This window comes from Lepidochelys olivacea (assembly GCF_965140295.1).
Source record: "Lepidochelys olivacea isolate rLepOli2 genome assembly, chromosome: 7".
Classification (NCBI taxonomy): Eukaryota; Metazoa; Chordata; order Testudines; family Cheloniidae; genus Lepidochelys; species Lepidochelys olivacea.
Genome location: NC_140417.1, coordinates 113,899,617 through 113,921,136, shown reverse-complemented (window position 1 = coordinate 113,921,136; position 21,520 = coordinate 113,899,617). Strand labels below are relative to the sequence as shown.

Below are 21,520 nucleotides of genomic sequence, written 5' to 3'. Positions count from 1 at the left end.
GGACCCGGGCTTGTGGACTTGGTGTTCCCAACCCTGTGCCTGAGCATCCACACTGCATTGTAAACCTGGGTCTGTAATTGCTGGACCTGGTCTCACAGCCATGCTAACACGTACATACTACACTACGCAGACCTTCTGACTGGCGTCTGTGGCTTGACCTGCGTCCACACTGCAAAAGGTCAGGGCTTGGACCTGGACTCATGCTCAGACCCACTCCCTAGCAGAGTCCTAGGACACAAGTCCTGAGGGCTTGGCTGACCCGAGACAGACTGATTTGTGTGTGGACGGAAGCGGGGTTTGGGCTGAAACCTGAGCGGTAGCCTGGTCTAAGTGCGCAGTGCAGACATACCCTACACGTATGTCTATATGGTAAAAACACCCAACAGCAGCCAGTCTCAGAGCCCAGGTCTACAGACTATGGCTGGAAGGGCTTACACTCCAGTACTAAAAAGAGTCGTGCTGACATTCGGGTTCAGACTGGAGCTCAGGCTCTGAAATCCACCCCTCTCTGCAGGCTTCAGAGCCCCAGGACCCGCCGGAGCTGCAACAGCTTCATGGTTATTTTTAGCACTGTCACATGAGTCTGAGCCTGTAGAATCAAGCTCTGAGACTCACTGCCACAGGGTTCTTTTTGCCATGCAGACATACCCTAAAGCGTTCACATTGGTATTTTCAGCAGCAAATTACCGATGAAAAATAACCCAGTTTGAAGTGCGAAAGTCTTTTCTGAGAAAGTGTCTATTTAGAACAACTTGCAAGTGCTGGATCGGGCTGCATCTGTTAAAGCTCTGCTTTGCATTGCTGCCCCAACATTTTCCTGAAGGTCTGAATCTGCCGCTGGACTGTTCTCCCAGTTTACACTGTTCCCCACAAATATAACAGCACGTTAGCCACATTCATAGTAAACCCGTTAAGGAGAATGTTGTAGTGTGGCGTGCCAGCATCACGTTTCATAAGAAGAGAACTCCTACAAACACAGCACACCATGAACACAGCATGATGCACCACGTACGTTCACCGAAGTGCCTCTCTTGGCCCATTTTTCATCTCCGGCTTCTGAAACTTGACCCCAGACACATTCACCAGGCTCGCAGGTGCGCACTCTCTCATTTCTGTGTATGAGCAGGCAGGTGCAAACACAGATGGGGTAACCGACTGCATGGTGAACTAACCCACAAAGGCCTTTTGGCACTTCTCACACACACAGCCAGGTTTTCATCTGGCATAAATCAGTTTAGCGCCACTGAAGTCATTAAGAATCTGATCCAGAAAGTTTGTCCTCACAAATTTTAAGTCTCCGTTCAGGCCGGCTTAAAATGTGCCCCTCAATCTTTAGGGCCACATCTAGCATTAAGCATATTTCTTCTCTGCATTCAAAACAGGATAAATTGGGCTTAAAGAGTTCATTTAGATGGTGAAGGAAGATCAGGCCATGCTGAGTAATGCTGCAAATGGCTCTAAAGAACAGAGCACAGCTGACAAACAAAGTACAGAGATGTCATGACTGTGCAAAAATAAAAAGATTTATTGACGCATTTGCTTTGTTCACATTTCTCCCTTGAGATTTTCCCCCTCTTAGGAACCACGCTGTAAGGTGAACATTGTCCTGGAGACAACGCCCTCTTTGGAACAATATATTGCAACAAAGACATTGAGATGGTGACCACGGGAAGTGCAGCAGCACCTCTGGAGACGAACGCTGTACTTGCTGCCAGGATTGTCACACTGAGGAAATCACACTCTCAAGGAGAAAGATCAGTTACTGTGTGCGCAAATTATCTGGAGTGCAACTGAGCTTAGTGTCTGCCTACTGTTTGTTTATCTTACCCGTAGCTTATCTTCTGCCTTAGTGGACTGCTTACAGTCGGGATGCCATACAGTGGAACCTGAAATAAAATAATGCATTACTCAGAGTACATCAGATGACTTCAGGTCACAGAGAGCAGAACATTTAAATACTTAGGACGGACCCCTCATTGCATTGCACTGTGCTGTGAATAACCCATAAATTCCACCCCAGCACGTGAGAAATGCAACAACACTAAAAACAAAGACTTTGCCAGCCTACAGTGGCATCTATCTGAGGGTGTCAAAGTACTTTTCACACATGAGTGAATTAAACCTCACGCACAAGCCTGTGCAGCAGGATTAGGATCTGTTCGAATCAGATGTTGCAGATGGAAGAGTCATGTTGCTGTGGGTCAGGGAAGGAGGCTGGTTTTGTGGCTGGTTCTCCGAGGTTAGAGAAGGAGAAGTGGGTCCTATGTCTAGCTCTGGTACAGACTTCCTATACAGTCGTGGGTAAACCCTTCCCACTAAGTCCCTTCACCTTTTCTCTCATTTGCAAAATGGAGGTCATAATACTGTTATGCTCAGGGGTTGGGCGAAATCTGATTGAAACTGGCATTGATTGGCAGAGGGGTGTGTGTGAGAGAGCGAGAGAAAGAAAAGCAGCAGAAACAGAGAGGAGCAGAACTGCCTCAGACACAGAGAGGGAGCCCTGTGGCATGACCTTGAGAAAAAAAAAGAAAGCACTTTTTGGTATAGTGCTGGCTGAAAGAAGCTTCGAACCGCGAGCAAAGAAACTATCTCCAATTTGATTCCTCCTGTATTCAGCGAAACGGGACTTTGTAATCAAACAGGATTGTATCAGAGAAATACCTGACCATCACCAATTTCTCCTCCTAGTGGAAACAATCCACAAGACCCCAAAAAGCAGCTAACCACTTGGGTCAAAAAGGCATAACAATACTTCATTCCCCGCACCCCACCCCCCAGTGGTGCTGTGAGGCTCAATTCATTAACACCTGTAAGTGTCGTGGAGGATCTTGGATGGAAGGCACTATCTTCAGTAAGTGTAGAGTATTATAATCCTAGCATCACCTAATCTATCCCACCCTGCACTCCCCATCTCTGAGAGTGCAGAATGCAATGAGGACCCAGAGAAAGAAACAAGAGCATGTTCTGCGCTAAAATCCTGACTGATGCACTATGCCTGAGTGGCCACCTCAGGAGGGCACCCCGGTGAGCAAGGAATCCTCTCCCCTTGGCCATGGTGCAGCACCCTTGAGGTTGCACACCTGTCACACCTGCTGTTATAAGAGGGGCATTAGCCAGTGGACTTGCATAGGGTTAGCTTCAGCTTCTCACTTGGCCAGCCCCACTCCCACGTGTTGCTGCCCAGGGATGCACAAGGAGCTCCAAAGGCTCAGGTTCTGCTACCTCTGCAGCAGACAGGGTGGTTAAAACCGCTCCATACCTGTGTTCCTTCCATACACTGAAAACCCATATCCTGAGAGCAGGGTTTCACTGTCTCTGTAGCACGGGGAATGGATCGCCTGCTAGGATCATCTGGGCATAGCTCACCTAATCAATTCCCTGCCTCGGGCACTGGGGGTACCTCGGTCTCTCCTACTCTCTGCCTGTGGAGCACAACAGTTTAGCCTCCCAAGGACTGAAATGCTGCTCCCAGTTACTATCCAGATTGAAACTGCTTCTGAGCAGGGGCTAAACCCAAATGGATTTTTAATCTTGACTACACCCTACTGTGGTCAAAGCCAAATCGCCATTCCAACCACAAGGGAGCCAAATGTTTGCCTGCAAGAAGGAACCTCCCCACCCCACTCCTCTGCATCCACAATGAAACAATAAAATCTATGGCATTTCAGCATGAATATGATCTCACATGCAGGCACAGGAGATCCTTCCCAACAAAGGCCAAGTTAAAAGGTATGGGTCAGGGCAGCTCCAAGGGGAGCCTTTATTTCAAAAGGTCCCTTTCTTGTGCTGAAGCACAAACCGCCAGGAGCGATTCCAGTTGCCAGCAGCACACAATGTAAACAGCATCAACAGGAGACTGGAAGGAACACGTGGACTCAATCACGGCATCAGATGTCTAGCTCCGAGTTTGAGCCAAGTAAGGAGAAGAAACTGCTCATTAGGCAGGGAAAGCATAACAAAGGATGACATGTACCGAAACACCAGCCTCAGAGCTAGGGCTGTACAAACCCCGCAAAGGTCAGAAGGAAACCAGCCCTTGAAGGTTCACTTTAAGGCCTGATGAACAGGAACGTTCACAAGGCAGGACATTCTTGTGGTTAAGGCTCTAAAACGGGACTCAAAAGAGTCGGGTTTAGTTCCCAGCTCTGCCACAGACTCCCTGTGGGACCTTGGGGCAATTCACGCCCTCTCTCTGGAACTCAGTTCCCCTTCTGTAAAACAGGGCTAGCAACATTTCCTCTCTCCCAGCCTTTTGTCTTAAATATTTACACTGCAACTCTCTGGGGCAAGGGCGGGGTCTGATTATGTGTGTGTCCAGCATGTAGCACAATGGGGACTTGATCTCAGCTGGGGCCTCTAGATGTGAACATTCCTTGGGCAGAATTGGGTGGGGAGCAGTTCCTGGGCTTCTGGGGTGAAGCAGAGTGGAGTTGAGCTGAGATTTTCAGGGAGGAGCTCACTTAACAACCTCAATTTTGCTTCTTAAACTCAGTGGGAGGTTTGAAACACAGCAAACTTCAAACCCAAACTCAGATCAAGTGGGTATGAGGTTAAATGTGACTATTTTGCACAGTCCCATACTTCGAGCCAGCCCCAGCTTTTAGGTTTTATATCCACCCAAATGTGCTCATTTATTTTGAAACAGCTCAGAGCTATGTAAATCTTCCAGATCCATCCTAGTTCAGTTTAATTACTTTTCTATTGGAAACTCTACAGTACACTGCTGTTAATCCCTCCATTAGCATGTGTGTGTTTGCTCCCTTGGCAGACACCAAACAAAATGTTCAGCTGTCCAGCTTTCTTTTCTGCATGCACCAGCACTGCAACACAGAGCAAGCTCTGAAATATACAAATTCGGGTTAACAGAATACGCCTGGAAAGCATGAAAGGCTACATGAAAACCAACTACAGCAGGCATTCTCTAAACACTAAGCAACGTCTCACCTGGGCACCAAACCCCTGGGTGAGGCAGAAAAATATGTTATAAGGAAATACACGGGAGAAAGAAAATTTTAGGTGCTATTCCTTGTCATTTCCCCAGGCAAACCTACAGACTCTCTGCCATTATTATACAAAGGTTTCAGAGTAACAGCTGTGTTCGTCTGTATTCGCAAAAAGAACAGGAGGACTTGTGGCACCTTAGAGACTAACCAATTTATTTGAGCATAAGCTTTCGTGAGCTACAGCTCACTTCATTGGATGCATCCGATGAAGTGAGCTGTAGCTCACGAAAGCTTATGCTCAAATAAATTGGTTAGTCTCTAAGGTGCCACTAGTACTCCTTTTCTTATTATATAAAGGTAACTTGAAGCTGGAAAACACAGGTGGGTTAGTTTGTTTCAACACACACTGTTCTTTTTGCAGGTTTCCTCTGTTTTCATTAGATGTAACATTCAAGTAGCCATCAATAAACACACTGGATGAAATCCCGGACCCAAAACTCACACTGACAACCGCAGGGCCAGGATCGCATTCGTGTTCTTAGAATCATAGAATATCAGGGTTGGAAAGGACCTCAGGAGGTCATCTAGTCTAACCCCCTGCTCAAAGCAGGACCGATCCCTGACTAAATCATCCCAGCCAGGGCTTTGTCAAGCCTGACCTTAAAAACTTCTAAGGAAGGAGATTCCACCACCTCCCTAGGTAACGCATTCCAGTGTTTCACCACCCTCTTAGTGAAAAAGTTTTTCCTAATATCCAACCTAAACCTCCCCCACTGCAACTTGAGACCATTACTCCTTGTTCTGTCATCTGCTACCACTGAGAACAGTCTAGAGCCATCCTCTTTGGAACCCCTTTCAGGGAGTTGAAAGCAGCCATCAAATCCCCCCTCATTCTTCTCTTCCGCAGACTAAACAATCCCAGTTCCCTCAGCCTCTCCTCATAACTCATGTGTTCCAGACCCCTAATCATTTTTGTTGCCCTTCGCTGGACTCTTTCCAATTTTTCCACATCCTTCTTGTGTGTGGGGCCCAAAACTGGACACAGTACTCCAGATGAGGCCTCACCAATGTCGAATAGAGGGGAACGATCACGTCCCTCGATCTGCTGGCAATGCCCCTACTTATACAGCCCAAAATGCCATTGGCCTTCTTGGCAACAAGGGCACACTGTTGACTCATATCCAACTTCTCGTCCACTGTAACCCCTAGGTCCTTTTCCGCAGAACTGCTGCCTAGCCATTCGGTCCCTAGTCTGTAGCTGTGCATGGGATTCTTCCATCCTAAGTGCAGGACTCTGCACTTGTCCTTGCTGAACCTCATCAGATTTCTTTTGGCCCAATCCTCCAATTTGTCTAGGGCCCTCTGTATCCTATCCCTCCCCTCCAGCGTATCTACCACTCCTCCCAGTTTAGTGTCATCTGCAAACTTGCTGAGGGTGCAATCCACACCATCCTCCAGATCATTTATGAAGATATAGAACAAAACCGGCCCCAGGACCGACCCCTGGGGCACTCCACTTGATACTGGCTGCCAACTAGACATAGAGCCATTGATCACTACCCATTGAGCCCGACAATCTAGCCAGCTTTCTATCCACCTTATAGTCCATTCATCCAGCCCATACTTCTTTAACTTGCTGGCAAGAATACTGTGGGAGACCATGTCAAAAGCTTTGCTAAAGTCAAGGAACAACACGTCCACTGCTTTCCCTTCATCCACAGAGCCAGTTATCTCGTCATAGAAGGCAATTAGATTAGTCAGGCATGACTTGCCCTTGGTGAATCCATGCTGACTGTTCCTGATCACTTTCCACTCCTCTAAGTGCTTCAGAATTGATTCCTTGATTACATCGAGAGCAATGGAGGAATGAGATGCAGACACAGGCAATGCCCAGTGGAGATGGTAATTATGAAAGGAGGGAGCTTCCTGCTTTCACTCGTTTTATGATACACACTTATTCCCATCCCCATATCCCCGTGCCCCCACAGCAAAATGCTTGGGAAGCTACTACCACTCCATTCGGTGTAGGGGGAACCTATACAGATGGCTTCACCATATTCCTATGAGCTGAAGCTAAGAGGGACTTTCACCATGGGAAAGACTTTAAGGTACACTCTACTTAGAGCCAACAAGCTAAATGCAGCCTGCAGCAAGCAGGTAAAATTCTTCCTGAAGAGTCTGGTGATACAGTCAGAGCAGTAAGTTGGTAAGAAAACAGCTGTAAGTAGGAAAGTAGTGTAACTTGCACTGATTTGCCATTAGGTGGGGCAAAGAGCGTAACTTGAATCCAAGGAGCAGGGAGGTGAAGTGGGGGAATGGCAGGAAAGAAATGGAGAGATGAAGGAGCCAGCCACCTCTCCTGCACCATCGCTTTGGGCTAAATTTATCACCAAGGTGTACGTGGGTACAGTTCTCATTGGCTTTAGTGTGCTCAGTAGTGTTGGTGGTCTGTAATAGACAGGTCAGACTAGATGATCCAGTGGTCCCCTCTGCCCTTAAGCTCTATGACTCTATTATAGGAGTTGCATTTACACCAAGGGCTGCACTGGGTCCCCATTCACTGAATGCCAGACTGGTGCAAGTTATACCAGTTCAGCCCTTCCTACCACTGACATTGTGATGCTGTCAGACCAGATGCCAGCTCTTGCCAAGGCTGTAGGCATCAGCTGAGCACTGACAAATTCACAGCTTGAAACCAGACTAGCTCACCTGTACATTAGTATTGTTCAAGACAGATACTAGACTTATCACAATGGGATTAGTGTCTAAAATCTATGGAATGCTTGCAAGTTACTGCATGCATTAATTTCACTTGTAATGTCTGCATCCCATGCTATAAGGTGATATGTACGTTTTGCTTTATAACTGTAAAAACGCTGGCTCTAAACCTGTGAACCCAGTCAGGAGGAATGGTCCACCACTCATCAAGACGGGCTATGAAAATTAAGTGGGCCATTGTGGAACATCATGATACAAAGACTTGGTTAATGGCCCTCTCACACCACTGAAGGAGCTACATGCAAGAAAGCCCATCCATTGAATACTGAAAGAAGGGGATAAAACAGGGACACAAGAAAAATTTCCCTCTCTCTTTGCGGGAGTAGGAACAGAAGCAGAGATCCCCAGGGTCAACCTGGGTTAGCCCTAAAAGACATTCAGCATGGACAGATTACTATAAATCTGTCATCTTTTGGAACCACAGACTAACTTATTTGTGTATATATGTTTGCCTGCTTTAGTCTGTAAATAACATTTCTTTTCTTAGTTAATAAAGCCTTAGTTTACTATAGTGGCTATAAGCATTGTCTTTAGTAACAGATCGGAGGAACAAATTGACTTGGGGTAAGTGATTGGTCTTTTGGGACTGAAAGCAACCTGAATCTTTTGTGATCTTTGGAGTATGGCAACCAACTATCACTAAGTCCAGCCTGCCTGGGTGGCAAGATTGACTGGAATGCCCAAGGGGACTGTCTGTGACCCCATGGTAAGACGGTTATAGTGCGTCAGGAGCTCACATTTGGTTTGGTGAAATCTAATTACAGGACATACAACCAGTTTGGGGCTCTGCCCTGCTTTTTGACAGTCTGCCCGGAGGTTGGCACTCATGGTTGCGAACCACTCCAGACAGCAGGGCAGACATCACCACGGATTTTTGGTTGAACAAATCCATTTACTTTTCACTTGTTCATACTGTTCAGACCCTCGTGTCGCCCTTTGTTTTCTAACTCATCACTGGACCCTACTGAATTCCTGGCCATGAAAAATGCGTCAGACTGAAATCTGATCCCCCCCCATGAAATCTGCTCGCAGCCAGGGGCTCCTAGGGGTGGGACTCTGTGCGGGACTCCAGCTGCTAGTCCCAGCTGGGGATGGGAGGGTCAAGACTTCCTCTTCCCTTGCAGGGGTGCTCCCAGGGTGGATCAGACCTCCGGGATCTCTCTCAGCTGCAGGAAGCTCCACGGCTCCAGCTGTCAGCCCCCCACTCCAGTGGGAGGCTGCCGGTAACCGGACATATGGTCCCACCCACCCCCCCGTACCATGGAACCCTCATTTCTACGCTGCTACTGATATTGGCACTGGTTTTAGAGCTGGGTACCCGGCCAGCAGCCTTCCTCTCTGGCTGCCCAGCTCTGAACGCAGCACCCTGCCAGTAGCAGGGCAGAAGTAAGGGTAGCAATCCCACGATGCCCTTACAATAGCCTCGGGACCCTCCCACCCTGGCCACCTTTTGGGTCTAGACCCCCACGGTTACAATTAACCATGAAATTTCAGATGTAAACATCTGAAAACATGAAACTGACTCATTTTGAAACTCCCTCGCCGTGAAATTGAACAAAATGGACTATGAATTTGGTAAGGCCCTACTTATCACCCACAAAACTGCCTCCCTCCCCAATAGCTCTCCTCCTCCTCCTTTTTGACCCTAAAGTGAGGTGCAAATACACAGATCTTGATGTGCACATCATTTACAAGGCACTACAGACTGTGATAATACAGGACTATGAATTCTCTGCATGGTGAAGCAGAGAGGAGAAGCTGGGCCGGGAGGAAGGAAAGCCCTCTTTATAACACATGTCTTCAATAACAGCAAAGGGAGCACAGAAAACCACCAGCCCAGGAATTCCTCCCTTCAACTATCTTCTCTTCTTTCAGGATTGCTCCAGTGGGAATCTTTCTTAAATCCTTACTGTTTAGTTCACTCTTCACTTAGACTGCCTGACTCCAGATCCTATTTTATCTCTTCCCTAGTCACTTAGGCCCCTTAACCAAGTACTCAAAGCTCTCTTGACATGTGCACACTTGGACAATTCCCAACCATTCAGGCATCCACCAACTTTAATTTCTGGTTGGTAAGGATGCATATTAGACATCTTCCTACCTACATTCATTTAAATTAGGCCAAGTGGGAAAAATAACTGTAGCCTAAGAGTTGATTTCAGATCAAGATTTGGATCAAATGTGTATTTCAACCAAAGGGAAGAACATTTTCTTCTGGAAGGGGAAGTGCATGTGGGGGAAATGTGGGAAAAAAAAAAAGATTGGCAGTACTTGAAGTGATAGAAAGAGTTAGACATAAAACACAAAGGAGATGAAAATGGACAGAAAAAAAGAAGTGGATGTGAAAAAAGATTGAAGACCACACAAACACACGAGCAAGTATATGGGGATTAAAAGAGCAACATGACAAGACAAAAGGGGAATTCAGATAGAAAAACAAACATGAAGAAAGAGAGTGGTTCAGAGACAGAAGTTACAGAAGCATGGATGGGTGGGGGAGAAATCACACACACACAATTTGAACTAAGGCCCATTAAAATTATTGGAAGGCTTTCCGCTGATTTCAACAGGCTTTGGATCAGGTTCCAAAAGAGAAGGAGAAAATATGATTAAAATAACTAAGGGGGAAACAACAAAAATGGTTGCTCAAAACCATTTCTCACTCATTCTGGTGTCCCACATATATTTGTTCGCCGAGGATTATGTAAACCACTGAAATTCAGAGGCTGCCCAATAAAATGTACCTGTTGCTATACATTTTAAAAGCACAGTTTGGGTGACTGCAGGGTAATTGTTAGGGCACCCTAATATGAAACATTCACCAGGATGGTGACATCCATCCCTCAGAGAACATCAGTGATGACAAGGCAGCTGTAATCCCAGTTACCTAAGATCTCAGAGGATGTCTTCTAAACTGCCATGACTTTGAGAAGGGAAAAATGAAAATGGAAGTCTCCTGGCGGGCAAGTGAGTGTGCTACCAGATATCAACAGGGCTGCTAGAGGATCGCTGATGATATGCTACTTCCTGAATGGCTGTCTTACCCTAAGCCTGTTGCTGGCACAGTTGGGGAATGAAAGCATCCTTACCTTGCAGGTACATTTCTTCTCCTTCCGTGAACATTTGGTTGCATCTGCTGCATCGTGCACAGCTTGGATGATAATGCTTGTCACCTGCCTAAAGAAATATAAACAGGGCGATAAGGAAGTGATACACCATCTTATTATTATGCACTGATAGGCCCCTGCCTATCTCCCTCTTGTTTCTTTTTAATGTATATGATGCTGCTCTGAAATTGTCACAGAACAGACACTGCTTAGTCGCAATGTGAGCTTTCCCCACACTGTCCCAACAAAGTGGGTCATTCAAATGTGTAATTACCACCTGAATGGTTTAGTCTCAATGGCCAATTAATTCCTTGGCACTCCTTTCTGTCACTGTCAACCATGGTACTAATTTAATGAGGGATTTATAAGTGGATTCCTGGGACCATCAATTTATTTCACACATAAGAACGGCCATACTGGGTCAGACCAAAGGTCCATCCAGCCCAGTATCCTATCTCCCGACAGTGGCCAATGCCAAGTGCCCCAGAGAGAGAGAGAGAGAGAGAGAGAGAGAGAGAACCTAACAGGTAATGATCAAGTGATCTCTCTCCTGCCATCCATCTCCACCCTCTGACAAACAGAGGCTAGGGACACCATTCCTTACCCATCCTGGCTAATAGCCATTAATGGACTTAACCTCCATGAATTTATCTAGTTCTCTGTTAAACCCTGTTATAGTCCTAGCCTTCACAACCTCCTCAGGCAAGGAGTTCCACAGGTTGACTGTGCGCTGAGTGAAGAAGAACTTCCTTTTATTTGTTTTAAACCTGCTACCCATTAATTTCATTTGGTGGCCACTAGTTCTTATATTATGGGAACAAGTAAATAACTTTTCCTTATTCACATTCTCCATACCACTCATGATTTTATAGACCTCTATCATATCCCCCCTTACTCTCCTCTTTTCCAAGTTGAAAAGTCCTAGACTCTTTAATCTTCTCATATGGGACCCGTTCCAAACCCCTAATCATTTTTGTTGCCCTTTTCAGAACCTTTTCTAATGCTAGTATATCTTTTTTGAGATGAGGAGACCACATCTGTAAGCAGTATTCAAGATGTGGGCGTACCATGGATTTATATGAGGGCAATAAGATATTCTCCGCCTTATTCTCTATCCCTTTAAGGATTCCTAACATCCTGTTTGCTTTTTTGACTGCCACTGCACACTGTGTGGATGTCTTCAGAGAACTATCCACGATGACTCCAAGATCTCTTTCCTGATTAGTTGTAGCTAAATTAGCTCCCATCATATTGTATGTATAGTTGGGGTTACTTTTTCCAATGTGCATTACTTTACATTTATCCACATTACATTTCATTTGCCATTTTGTTGCCCAATCACTTAGTTTTGTGAGATCTTTTTGAAGTTCTTCACAGTCTGCTTTGGTCTGAACTATCTTGAGCAGTTTAGTATCGTCTGTAAACTTTGCCACCTCACTGTTTACCCCTTTCTCCAGATCATTTATGAATAAATAAGTTGAATAGGATTGGTCCTAGGACTAACTCTTGGGGAACACCACTAGTTACCCCTCTCTATTCTGAAAATTTAATATTTATTCGTACCCTTTGTTCCCTGTCTTTTAACCAGTTCTCAATCCATGAAATGATCTTCCCTTTTATCCCAGGACAACTTAATTTACTTAAGAGCCTTTGGTGAGGGAAATTTAAGTACACTATGTCCACTGGAACCCCTTTGCCCACATGTTTGTTGACCCCTTCAAAGAAAAAAGAAGCTTACAAGAAGTGGAAGGTTGGACATATGACCAGGGAAGAGTATAAAAATATTGCTCGGGCATGTAGGAATGTTATCAGGAGGGCCAAATCGCACCTGGAGCTGCAGCTAGCCAGAGATGTCAAGAGTAACAAGAAGGGTTTCTTCAGGTATGTTGGCAACAAGAAGAAAGCCAAGAAAGGAATGTGCGGGCCCCTTACTGAATGAGGGAGGCAACCTAGTGACAGAGGATGTGGAAAAAGCTAATGTACTCAATGCTTTTTTTGCCTCTGTTTTCACTAACAAGGTCAGCTCCCAGACTGCTGCGCTGGGCATCACAAAATGGGGAAGAGATGGCCAGCCCTCTGTGGAGACAGAGGTGGTTAGGGACTATTTAGAAAAGCTGGACGTGCACAAGTCCATGGGGCCGGACGAGTTGCATCCGAGAGTGCTGAAGGAATTGGCGGCTGTGATTGCAGAGCCATTGGCCATTATCTTTGAAAACTCGTGGCAAACCGGGGAAGTCCCGGATGACTGGAAAAAGGCTAATGTAGTGCCAATCTTTAAAAAAGGGAAGAAGGAGGATCCTGGGAACTACAGGCCAGTCAGCCTCACTTCAGTCCCTGGAAAAATCATGGAGCAGGTCCTCAAAGAATCAATCCTGAAGCACTTGCATGAGAGGAAAGTGATCAGGAACAGCCAGCATGGATTCACCAAGGGAAGGTCATGCCTGACTAATCTAATCGCCTTTTATGATGAGATTACTGGTTCTGTGGATGAAGGGAAAGCAGTGGATGTATTGTTTCTTGACTTTAGCAAAGCTTTTGACACCGTCTCCCACAGTATTCTTGTCAGCAAGTTAAGGAAGTATGGGCTGGATGAATGCACTACAAGGTGGGTAGAAAGCTGGCTAGATTGTCGGGCTCAACGGGTAGTGATCAATGGCTCCATATCTAGTTGGCAGCCGGTATCAAGTGGAGTACCCCAAGGGTCGGTCCTGGGGCCGGCTTTGTTCAATATCTTCATAAATGATCTGGAGGATGCTGTGGATTGCACTCTCAGCAAATTTGCGGATGATACTAAACTGGGAGGAGTGGTAGATACGCTGGAGGGGAGGGATAGGATACAGAGGGACCTAGACAAATTGGAGGATTGGGCCAAAAGAAATCTGATGAGGTTCAATAAGGATAAGTGCAGGGTCCTGCACTTAGGACGGAAGAACCCAATGCACAGCTACAGACTAGGGACCGAATGGCTAGGCAGCAGTTCTGCGGAAAAGGACCTGGGGTGACAGTGGACGAGAAGCTGGATATGAGTCAGCAGTGTGCCCTTGTTGCCAAGAAGGCCAATGGCATTTTGGGATGTATAAGTAGGGGCATAGCCAGCAGATCGAGGGATGTGATTGTTCCCCTCTATTCGACATTGGTGAGGCCTCATCTGGAGTACTGTGTCCAGTTTTGGGCCCCACACTTCAAGAAGGATGTGGATAAATTGGAGAGAGTCCAGCGAAGGGCAACAAAAATGATTAGGGGACTGGAACACATGAGTTATGAGGAGAGGCTGAGGGAGCTGGGATTGTTTAGCCTGCAGAAGAGAAGAATGAGGGGGGATTTGATAGCTGCTTTCAACTACCTGAAAGGGGGTCCCAAAGAGGATGGCTCTAGACTGTTCTCAATGGTAGCAGATGACAGAACGAGGAGTAATGGTCTCAAGTTGCAGTGGGGGAGGTTTAGATTGGATATTAGGAAAAACTTTTTCACTAAGAGGGTGGTGAAACACTGGAATGCGTTACCTAGGGAGGTGGTAGAATCTCCTTCCTTAGAGGTTTTTAAAGTCAGGCTTGACAAAGCCCTGGCTGGGATGATTTAACTGGGAATTGGTCCTGCTTCGAGCAGGGGGTTGGACTAGATGACCTTCTGGGGTCCCTTCCAACCCTGATATTCTATGATTCTATGATTCTAACTCTAATAGATTAGTAAGACATGATTTCCCTTTGCAGAAACCATGTTGACTTTTGTCCAACAATTTATGTTCTTCTATGTGCCTGACAATTTTATTCTTTACTATTATTTCAACTAATTTGTCCAGTACTGACGTTAGACAGTCTGTAATTGCCAGGATCACCTCTAGAGCCCTTTTCAAATATTGGCGTTACATTAGCTATCTTCCAGTCATTGGGTACAGAAGGTGATTTAAAAGGACAGGTTACAAATCATAGTTAATAGTCTCGCAATTTCACATTTGAGTTCTTTCAGAACTCTTGGGTGAATGCCATCTGGTCCCGGTGACTTGTCGTTGTTAAGTTTATCAATTAATTCCAAAACCTCCTCTAATGACATTTCAATCCGTGACAATTCCTCAGATTTGTCACCTACAAAGGACAGCTCAGATTTGGGAATCTCCTGAACATCCTCAGCCGTGAAGACTGAAGCAAAGAATTCATTTAGTTTCTCCACAATGACTTTGTCATCATTAAGTGCTCCTTTTGTAACTCGATTGTTCAGGGGCCCAACTGGTTCTTTAGCAGGCTTCCTGCTTCTGATGTACTTAAGCATTTTGTTATTACCTTTTGAGTTTTTGGCTAGCTGTTCTTCAAACTCCTTTTTGGCTTTTCTTATTGCATTTTACACTTAAAATGTAATAATTTGGCAGCGTTTATGCTCCTTTCTATTTACCTCACTAGGATTTGACTTCCACTTTTTAAAAGATGCCTTTTTATCTCTCACTGCTTCTTTTACATGGTTGTTAAGCCATGGTGGCTCTTTTTTAGTTCTTTTACTGTGTTTTTTAATTTGGGGTATACATTTAAGTTGAGCCTCTATTATGGTGTCTTTGAAAAGTGTCCATGCAGCTTGCAGGGATTTCACTCTAGTCACTGTACCTTTTAATTTCTGTTTAACTAACCTCCTCATTTTTGAATAGTTTCCCTTTCTGAAATTAAATGCCACAGTGTTGGGCTGTTGAGGTGTTCTTCCCACCACAGGAATGTTAAATGTTGTCAAATTATGGCCACTATTTCCAAGTGGTCCTGTTATAGTTACCTCTTGAACCAGATTCTGAGCTCCACTCAGGACTAGATCGAGAACCGTCTCTCTCCTTGTGGTTTCCTGTACCAGCTGCTCCAAGAAGCAGTCATTTAAAATATCGAGAAATTTTGTCTCTGCATTTTGTCCTGAGGTGACATGTACCCAGTCAATATGGGGATAATTGAAATCTCCCACTATTATTGAGTTCTTTATTTTGATAGCCTCTCTAATCTCCCTTAGCATTTCATAGTGACTATGACTGTCCTGGTCAGGTGGTCAATAATAGTTCTACTATATTCTTATTAGAGCATGGTCATCTGACTTCAGAAAGTAACCTCAATTCACGGGCTAGCATCAGCTGCCTGACCTGAAGCTGAACAAGTGACCTAAAGGTGATAAATACTCAAAATCACATTACCAAATCCAAATCCCCTGAGTTATCCAGTCTCTTAAATACATTGATACTCATAATAAACTCGTCTGATAAGAATTTGGTGCTATTCTAAGGACTGGAAAACAAAGAGCACAGATATTAAAAGCGATTTCATCTCACCAGGGACCAGAGTTATCAGTGCATTAACTCTTTCACAACAGAAAGTGAACATATGGATACAGTACCCACATCAGATTAGACACTTACTAAGGAATGAGGTTAGTGCTTGCAGGGCTATAAACTAAGCAACCCCATATGTCGTAGATGCTGCCCCAACAACAATCACTGCAGGTGCCATCTTGCTTGAAGCAACTGTACAACTGGACACTGGAGTGATACCGTAAGCAGCCATCAAACCATATTACACTTGCACCAAATGATGTGTTATGAATGTCTGACAAATTGTCTGACAATTGCCAGCCACAGGAAAAGTCAGGAAAAGTTATGTCTTCTAGCGACCTAACCTGCAAAAGAAGCTTAGAAATGGGAGGAGTAAAACTGAGCTAGGAACTTCCTGAGCAAGCTAGGAGTATCTACGCTCTAGAGAGTTCCTGTCTTGCCTCTTAGGCCTTGTCTACACTTACTGGGGGTTCGAAGCACTGCGATCGATGCATTGGGGGTCGATTCACCAGATCTAGCGAAGACCCGCTAAATTGACTGCAGCTCGCTCTCCGGTCAACTCCTCTACTACACCTGAAAAAAAAGCGCAAGGGGAGGCAATGGGAGCGTGTCTCCGGTCACATCACGTAGTGTGGACCTCATGGTAGGTAGATCTAAGTACATCGACTTCAGCTACGTTATTCATGTGGCTGAAGTTGCGTAATTTAGTTCGATCTCCCCCTGTAGTGTAGACAAGGCCTTAGAAAGACAGACACACACCACACTTGGTCAGATCCTCAGATGGTGTAAATCAATGTAGCTTCAATATAGCTATGCTGATTTACAGCAGCTGCAGATCTGGCCCAATTATTTCACTTCCTCTTTGTTTTATATAAAATAATAAAAGAAAATAAACCAGAAAAACTGGAAGAAAGCCACCACAAATTACTTAAAACATACTGTCTCCAGCCATAAAATATCAAGTTCCACAACAAATTCCCAATTCCCAAAATGCTGCTATTCAGCCATCCCAGCTAAGTATCTTTAGTGCACATTTTATCACCGTCATGGTGACTATATTTAGACTAGACCTACCAATCACTAAATCATATAAGGCTTGACAAATTTACTGGACACCTTATCAGCCTAATGACCAGTCCCAATGACCAATTGGAACGGGGACTATCAATAATTTTCTCTATATCTGTATAGCAGCTAGCACAATGGAGCTATGGCCTGGCTGGCGTCAGATGATACTATAATATACATGTTTATTAATAATAAATTAATAGTAATAAATAATAATAATAATAATGTGCACATCCTATGTGCCATGTGATCTCTACTGTCCTCTCTTTTCCTTCCTTTCACCTTCTCTTTTTGTGATCCTCCATCATTGTGCCATATGAAACTTACGTTTGTATGATTTTGGGGGGCTTGTCTTGTTTGTGACTAGCTCAACTTCTGGGCCCTTGAGAAGGACCAGTCAGTCAACTGTGATGAATAAGAAGAGCTGGTCAGAAAACAATTTTGGCAACAATTTTTTAAAACTTTTTTCTGATTTTTGTTTTAATTGAAATGTCAGTTTCATCAAAAATTCTGACAACAGTATCTCTTTTCCTGAGTTGTTCTCAGTTCTGTTATCTCTCTTTCTCTATCCAATTGGATACCTCCCGATTTCTTTCCCTACACTGCGTCTTCCATTTCCTCTGCCATATTTCCCCCTTCCCCATATTTTCCTTCTTCCTGCCAAAATCTCTCACACACATAATACATAACACACACCATACTTCTTTGCTGGGATGAGAAAAATCTCTCACTCTCTCTCTTCCCCCCCACCTCACCCCTATTCACTCACCCACACATAGGTCATGGCAATTTCACCAAAAATCTAATAGCCAGAGGACTAAACTTGCAAGCCACAGAGAGATGTTGGGAAAGATACGTACATCCTTTTACATGGATTTTTGGGACCGAGGCACATGGCAAGAGCTGTATAGTGGGTACTACTGATTTGGGTACTGCAGGATGCCATAGATTTGGGCACTGCTGGTTGATTGTCGACTGATGGGGGGGGGAGCTGCTTTTGTTGTTGTTGTCTTTTTTAATATTCTGTCCAAGGCACCTACCTAGCCCAGAATACACACTTCTTTCCTTGGTATTATAAATCAAAGAAATGAAATCAGATTAGTGAGAACATATGCTCCCCAGAGTAAGACCCCTGCACAGCTGTTCCTATGATTTGCAGGCGGAGGACATTTCAGAAGTTCTGTATGGAAGATTCCTGTACCTCTTTCCTCCCTCTCTCTACCCACCTGTTCTCTACTCTTCCTTTATCATATTTATACCACGTTGTCCATGGATTCCCACCAGATCCTCTCTCCCCTCTGTGTCGCTGTATGGAATATGGGAGACACTTGGTGATATTGTTGATACCAGTGTTATAAAATTGCAAGGAATCTGACCAAATATGCCGTGTGAGGTATCTGTGAAAATGTTATACTTTGCCAAGTATGATAATCTTGTTTATATGTTTGTATGACCTTTGTATTAGGAGTTATAGATATGTAGGGTATATCTGTATTTCCAAACTTGTGCTGTGTCTCTGGGTGACACCCCCAGACAGAACGGCATCAGCACTGAACCTGTTCGATGGCTCATCAAGGGACATCAACTGTACAATGAACCCATTGAATGGGTCAGGGGATACACTCTAAGACTCAGCAAGGCATGCAGGGGCAGAAGTCTGATGGCTCCAAGCCCTTTGCTGGGCAGCTTGTGTTTGGAACAAAGGAAATACAAGCTGCGTGGTAAAAGACTATAAAAGGCAGCTGCATTATCCCCAATCCACATTTTTGTCTTCAGTCCTACTTCTTGCCTCTGAAGGAACTTTGCTACAAACTGAAGCTCTGAACAAAAGAACTGAATGACCCATCCAAACTGTGGATGTATTACAGAGGGACTTGCAAGCCAGAAATCTCACCAATACTGCTAAGAACCTGATACATGAACGTTGAATCTTTGTATATATGTGTGACTGCTTTACAATTTAATAACTCTCTTCTTGTTCTTTCTTGTTTCTTTATAATAAACCTTTAGTTTAGGCACTAAAGGATTGGCTGGCAGCGTGGTATCTGGGGTAAGATCCAAACATATACTGACCTGATAACCCTTTGGGGTCAGAAGAGCATTTTGTATATGTGAACAGAGTTTTTTAAATAGCTTCTCACTGTACTGGACATAGGTGCTGATTGGGAGGCAGAGCACTGGAATGCAAGAAAGGGGCTGTGTGATTTCTTTTTTGCTTCTTGATAACCAGTGTGGGGGATCAGAAGCAGATTGTGACTGGCTGGGGAGTTTAACTTCAGTGTTACCCACCAGTATTGGGAGTATTTGTTCTCCCTTTTGCAGCCTGCCCTGAGACCTTGGCATTTCCAGTGAGGGCTGCCCGAGGCACACCTTTCATGCCAAAGAGTCACATTTCAAAACTCACCTCTGCTGCCCCAGTGCTTCCCCCAGTCTGAGGTAGCAGCAGTGTGTACTCTTTGCATTTAGAATCAGTGTAGGGAAACAGTCCAGGATTCCTTCCCTTCCCTGGGGCAGAGGGGGGATTTTGCCTGGGCAGACATTTAGCAGGAATGTCTCTTGCGAAGCACGGTATGAAACGCGAGCCACAATAAATGCCTCACAAACTTTCACCAGGGACTTTGCCTAACAACTAATCAACACAATATAAGCAACAAAAGCCAAACATTAATGCAGCAAAGCACGTGAACAACAAGAACGGGGTTTTCCATTTTACAGCTTTGGTCCCCTTTCTCAGCTCTACTCCCTCCCAGTAGCACTGGGCAGTTGTTTATTAGTTTATCTGAGAACGCACGGGCCAAATCACCCCTGCTTAACCCCATGAGGTCACACAGATGTAACTGCAGGCAGAATATGGCTGTAAGAGGCTGGCAGTGTTTACCTGAAATACCCCACACAGTTAGCAGATGTTGATTCTGCTGGGGAAGGGAGAAGTGGATTTTGCTGACTCTCTAGGTATGTCTACACTGGCAGAGTTACAGCACTGCTCAGAGAGCGCTGAAGGGAAACCGCTGTTGTGTGTTCACACTGTCAGCTGCCTGCACAATAGCATGTTCACACTTCCGGCACTTGCAGCGGTATTCGAAGCGGTGAACTCTGGGCAGCTATCCCACAGAGCATCTCTTCCTCTTCTGCCACTAAGAATTGTGAGAAGGCGGAGGGGGTTGCAGGGCATCCTGGGTCCTGCCCCAATGCCTTGTGTGCATTGCTTTGCATCCCAGCAATCCCTGTGCTTCCGTCCGCATTTGGCACCATCTTTCAATGGTTTGTGTACTGCGCACTCTGCCTCTTCGGTCTGCAGGAATGGATTCCACACTGTTGACCAATATGCTGCTCTCTCTAACACGTCACGAGTGGCATTGGAGTTATTCCTTAAACTACAAAGGCAAGAGGAGTGTGACACTGATCTCGCCATGCATAGTAGCTACAACATGAGATTGCTTGTGGCATTCACAGAAGTACTGACCACAGTGGAACGCCATTTTTGGACTCGGAAAACAAGCACTGAGTGGTGGGATCACATCAATTCCCAGACCAGAAAATTACCGTAGGGAAAGTTGAAATGCCCATTGTGATCTTGGGAGACCACGCCTACCCCTTAATGCCGTGGCTTATGAAGCCATACACGAGGAACCTTGATAGCAGCAAGGAGTGGTTCAACAACAGGCTGAACAAGTGCAGAATGACTGTTGAGTGTGCTTTTGGCCATTTAAAGGCCCGCTGGTGCTGCCTATATGGGAAGCTGGCCCTGGCCAATGACAATATTCCTATGCTTATCGCCGCGTGCTGTACTGTCCATAATATTTATGAAGCAAAGGATGAAAGCTTCACTCTGGGCTGGACGGCTGAGGCTCAGCACCTGGAGGCTGAATTTGAACAGCCAGAGACCAGAACCATTAGAGAGGCGCAGTGCAGGACTAATATTAATGCTATGCTCGGGAGTGCAGTACGTGTAATGCTAGGACAGGGGTTGGCAACCTTCAGCACACGGCCCATCAGGGTAATCTGCTGATGTGCCGCGAGACATTTTGTTTACATTGACCGTCCACAGGCACGCCCCTCCCCCCCCAGCACTATGAAGGTGTAAGAAAATTGCCTGGTGCTTTTCAGATCTCTGTTTGCTTTCAATTAATGGAATAAAAAGATTGCTTTCAAACCAAAGCAATTCTATATTAAAAAACAACAACCCGAGGAGATAGATAGACAAAAACAAACACATCAGCACTGAGGGGGATGGGGGAATGGAGGGTCCCAGGACAGTTAAAGATTTATGTATGTCCAGGTATCATATGCAACCTTGTCCTTTGGAGTACAGTGCAGCGAGTACTGTACTTCAG

At 45.2% G+C, this 21,520-nt stretch overlaps 1 protein-coding gene across 8 annotated transcripts in view; it reads right to left on the bottom strand.

The window, feature by feature from the left end:
* ABLIM1 (actin binding LIM protein 1) overlaps nucleotides 1–21,520 on the bottom strand; it is a 321,669-nt gene that overhangs the window by 69,915 nt on the left and 230,234 nt on the right. For all 8 annotated transcript variants that reach the window (XM_084634868.1, XM_084634873.1, XM_084634874.1 and 5 more), the window contains exons 7-8: nucleotides 10,811–10,898; nucleotides 1,828–1,886 (exon numbers count right to left, since the gene is read on the bottom strand). In XM_084634868.1, coding sequence (XP_084490994.1) covers nucleotides 1,828–1,886; nucleotides 10,811–10,898 — 147 coding nt within the window. The remainder of the gene's footprint in view (nucleotides 1–1,827; nucleotides 1,887–10,810; nucleotides 10,899–21,520) is intronic.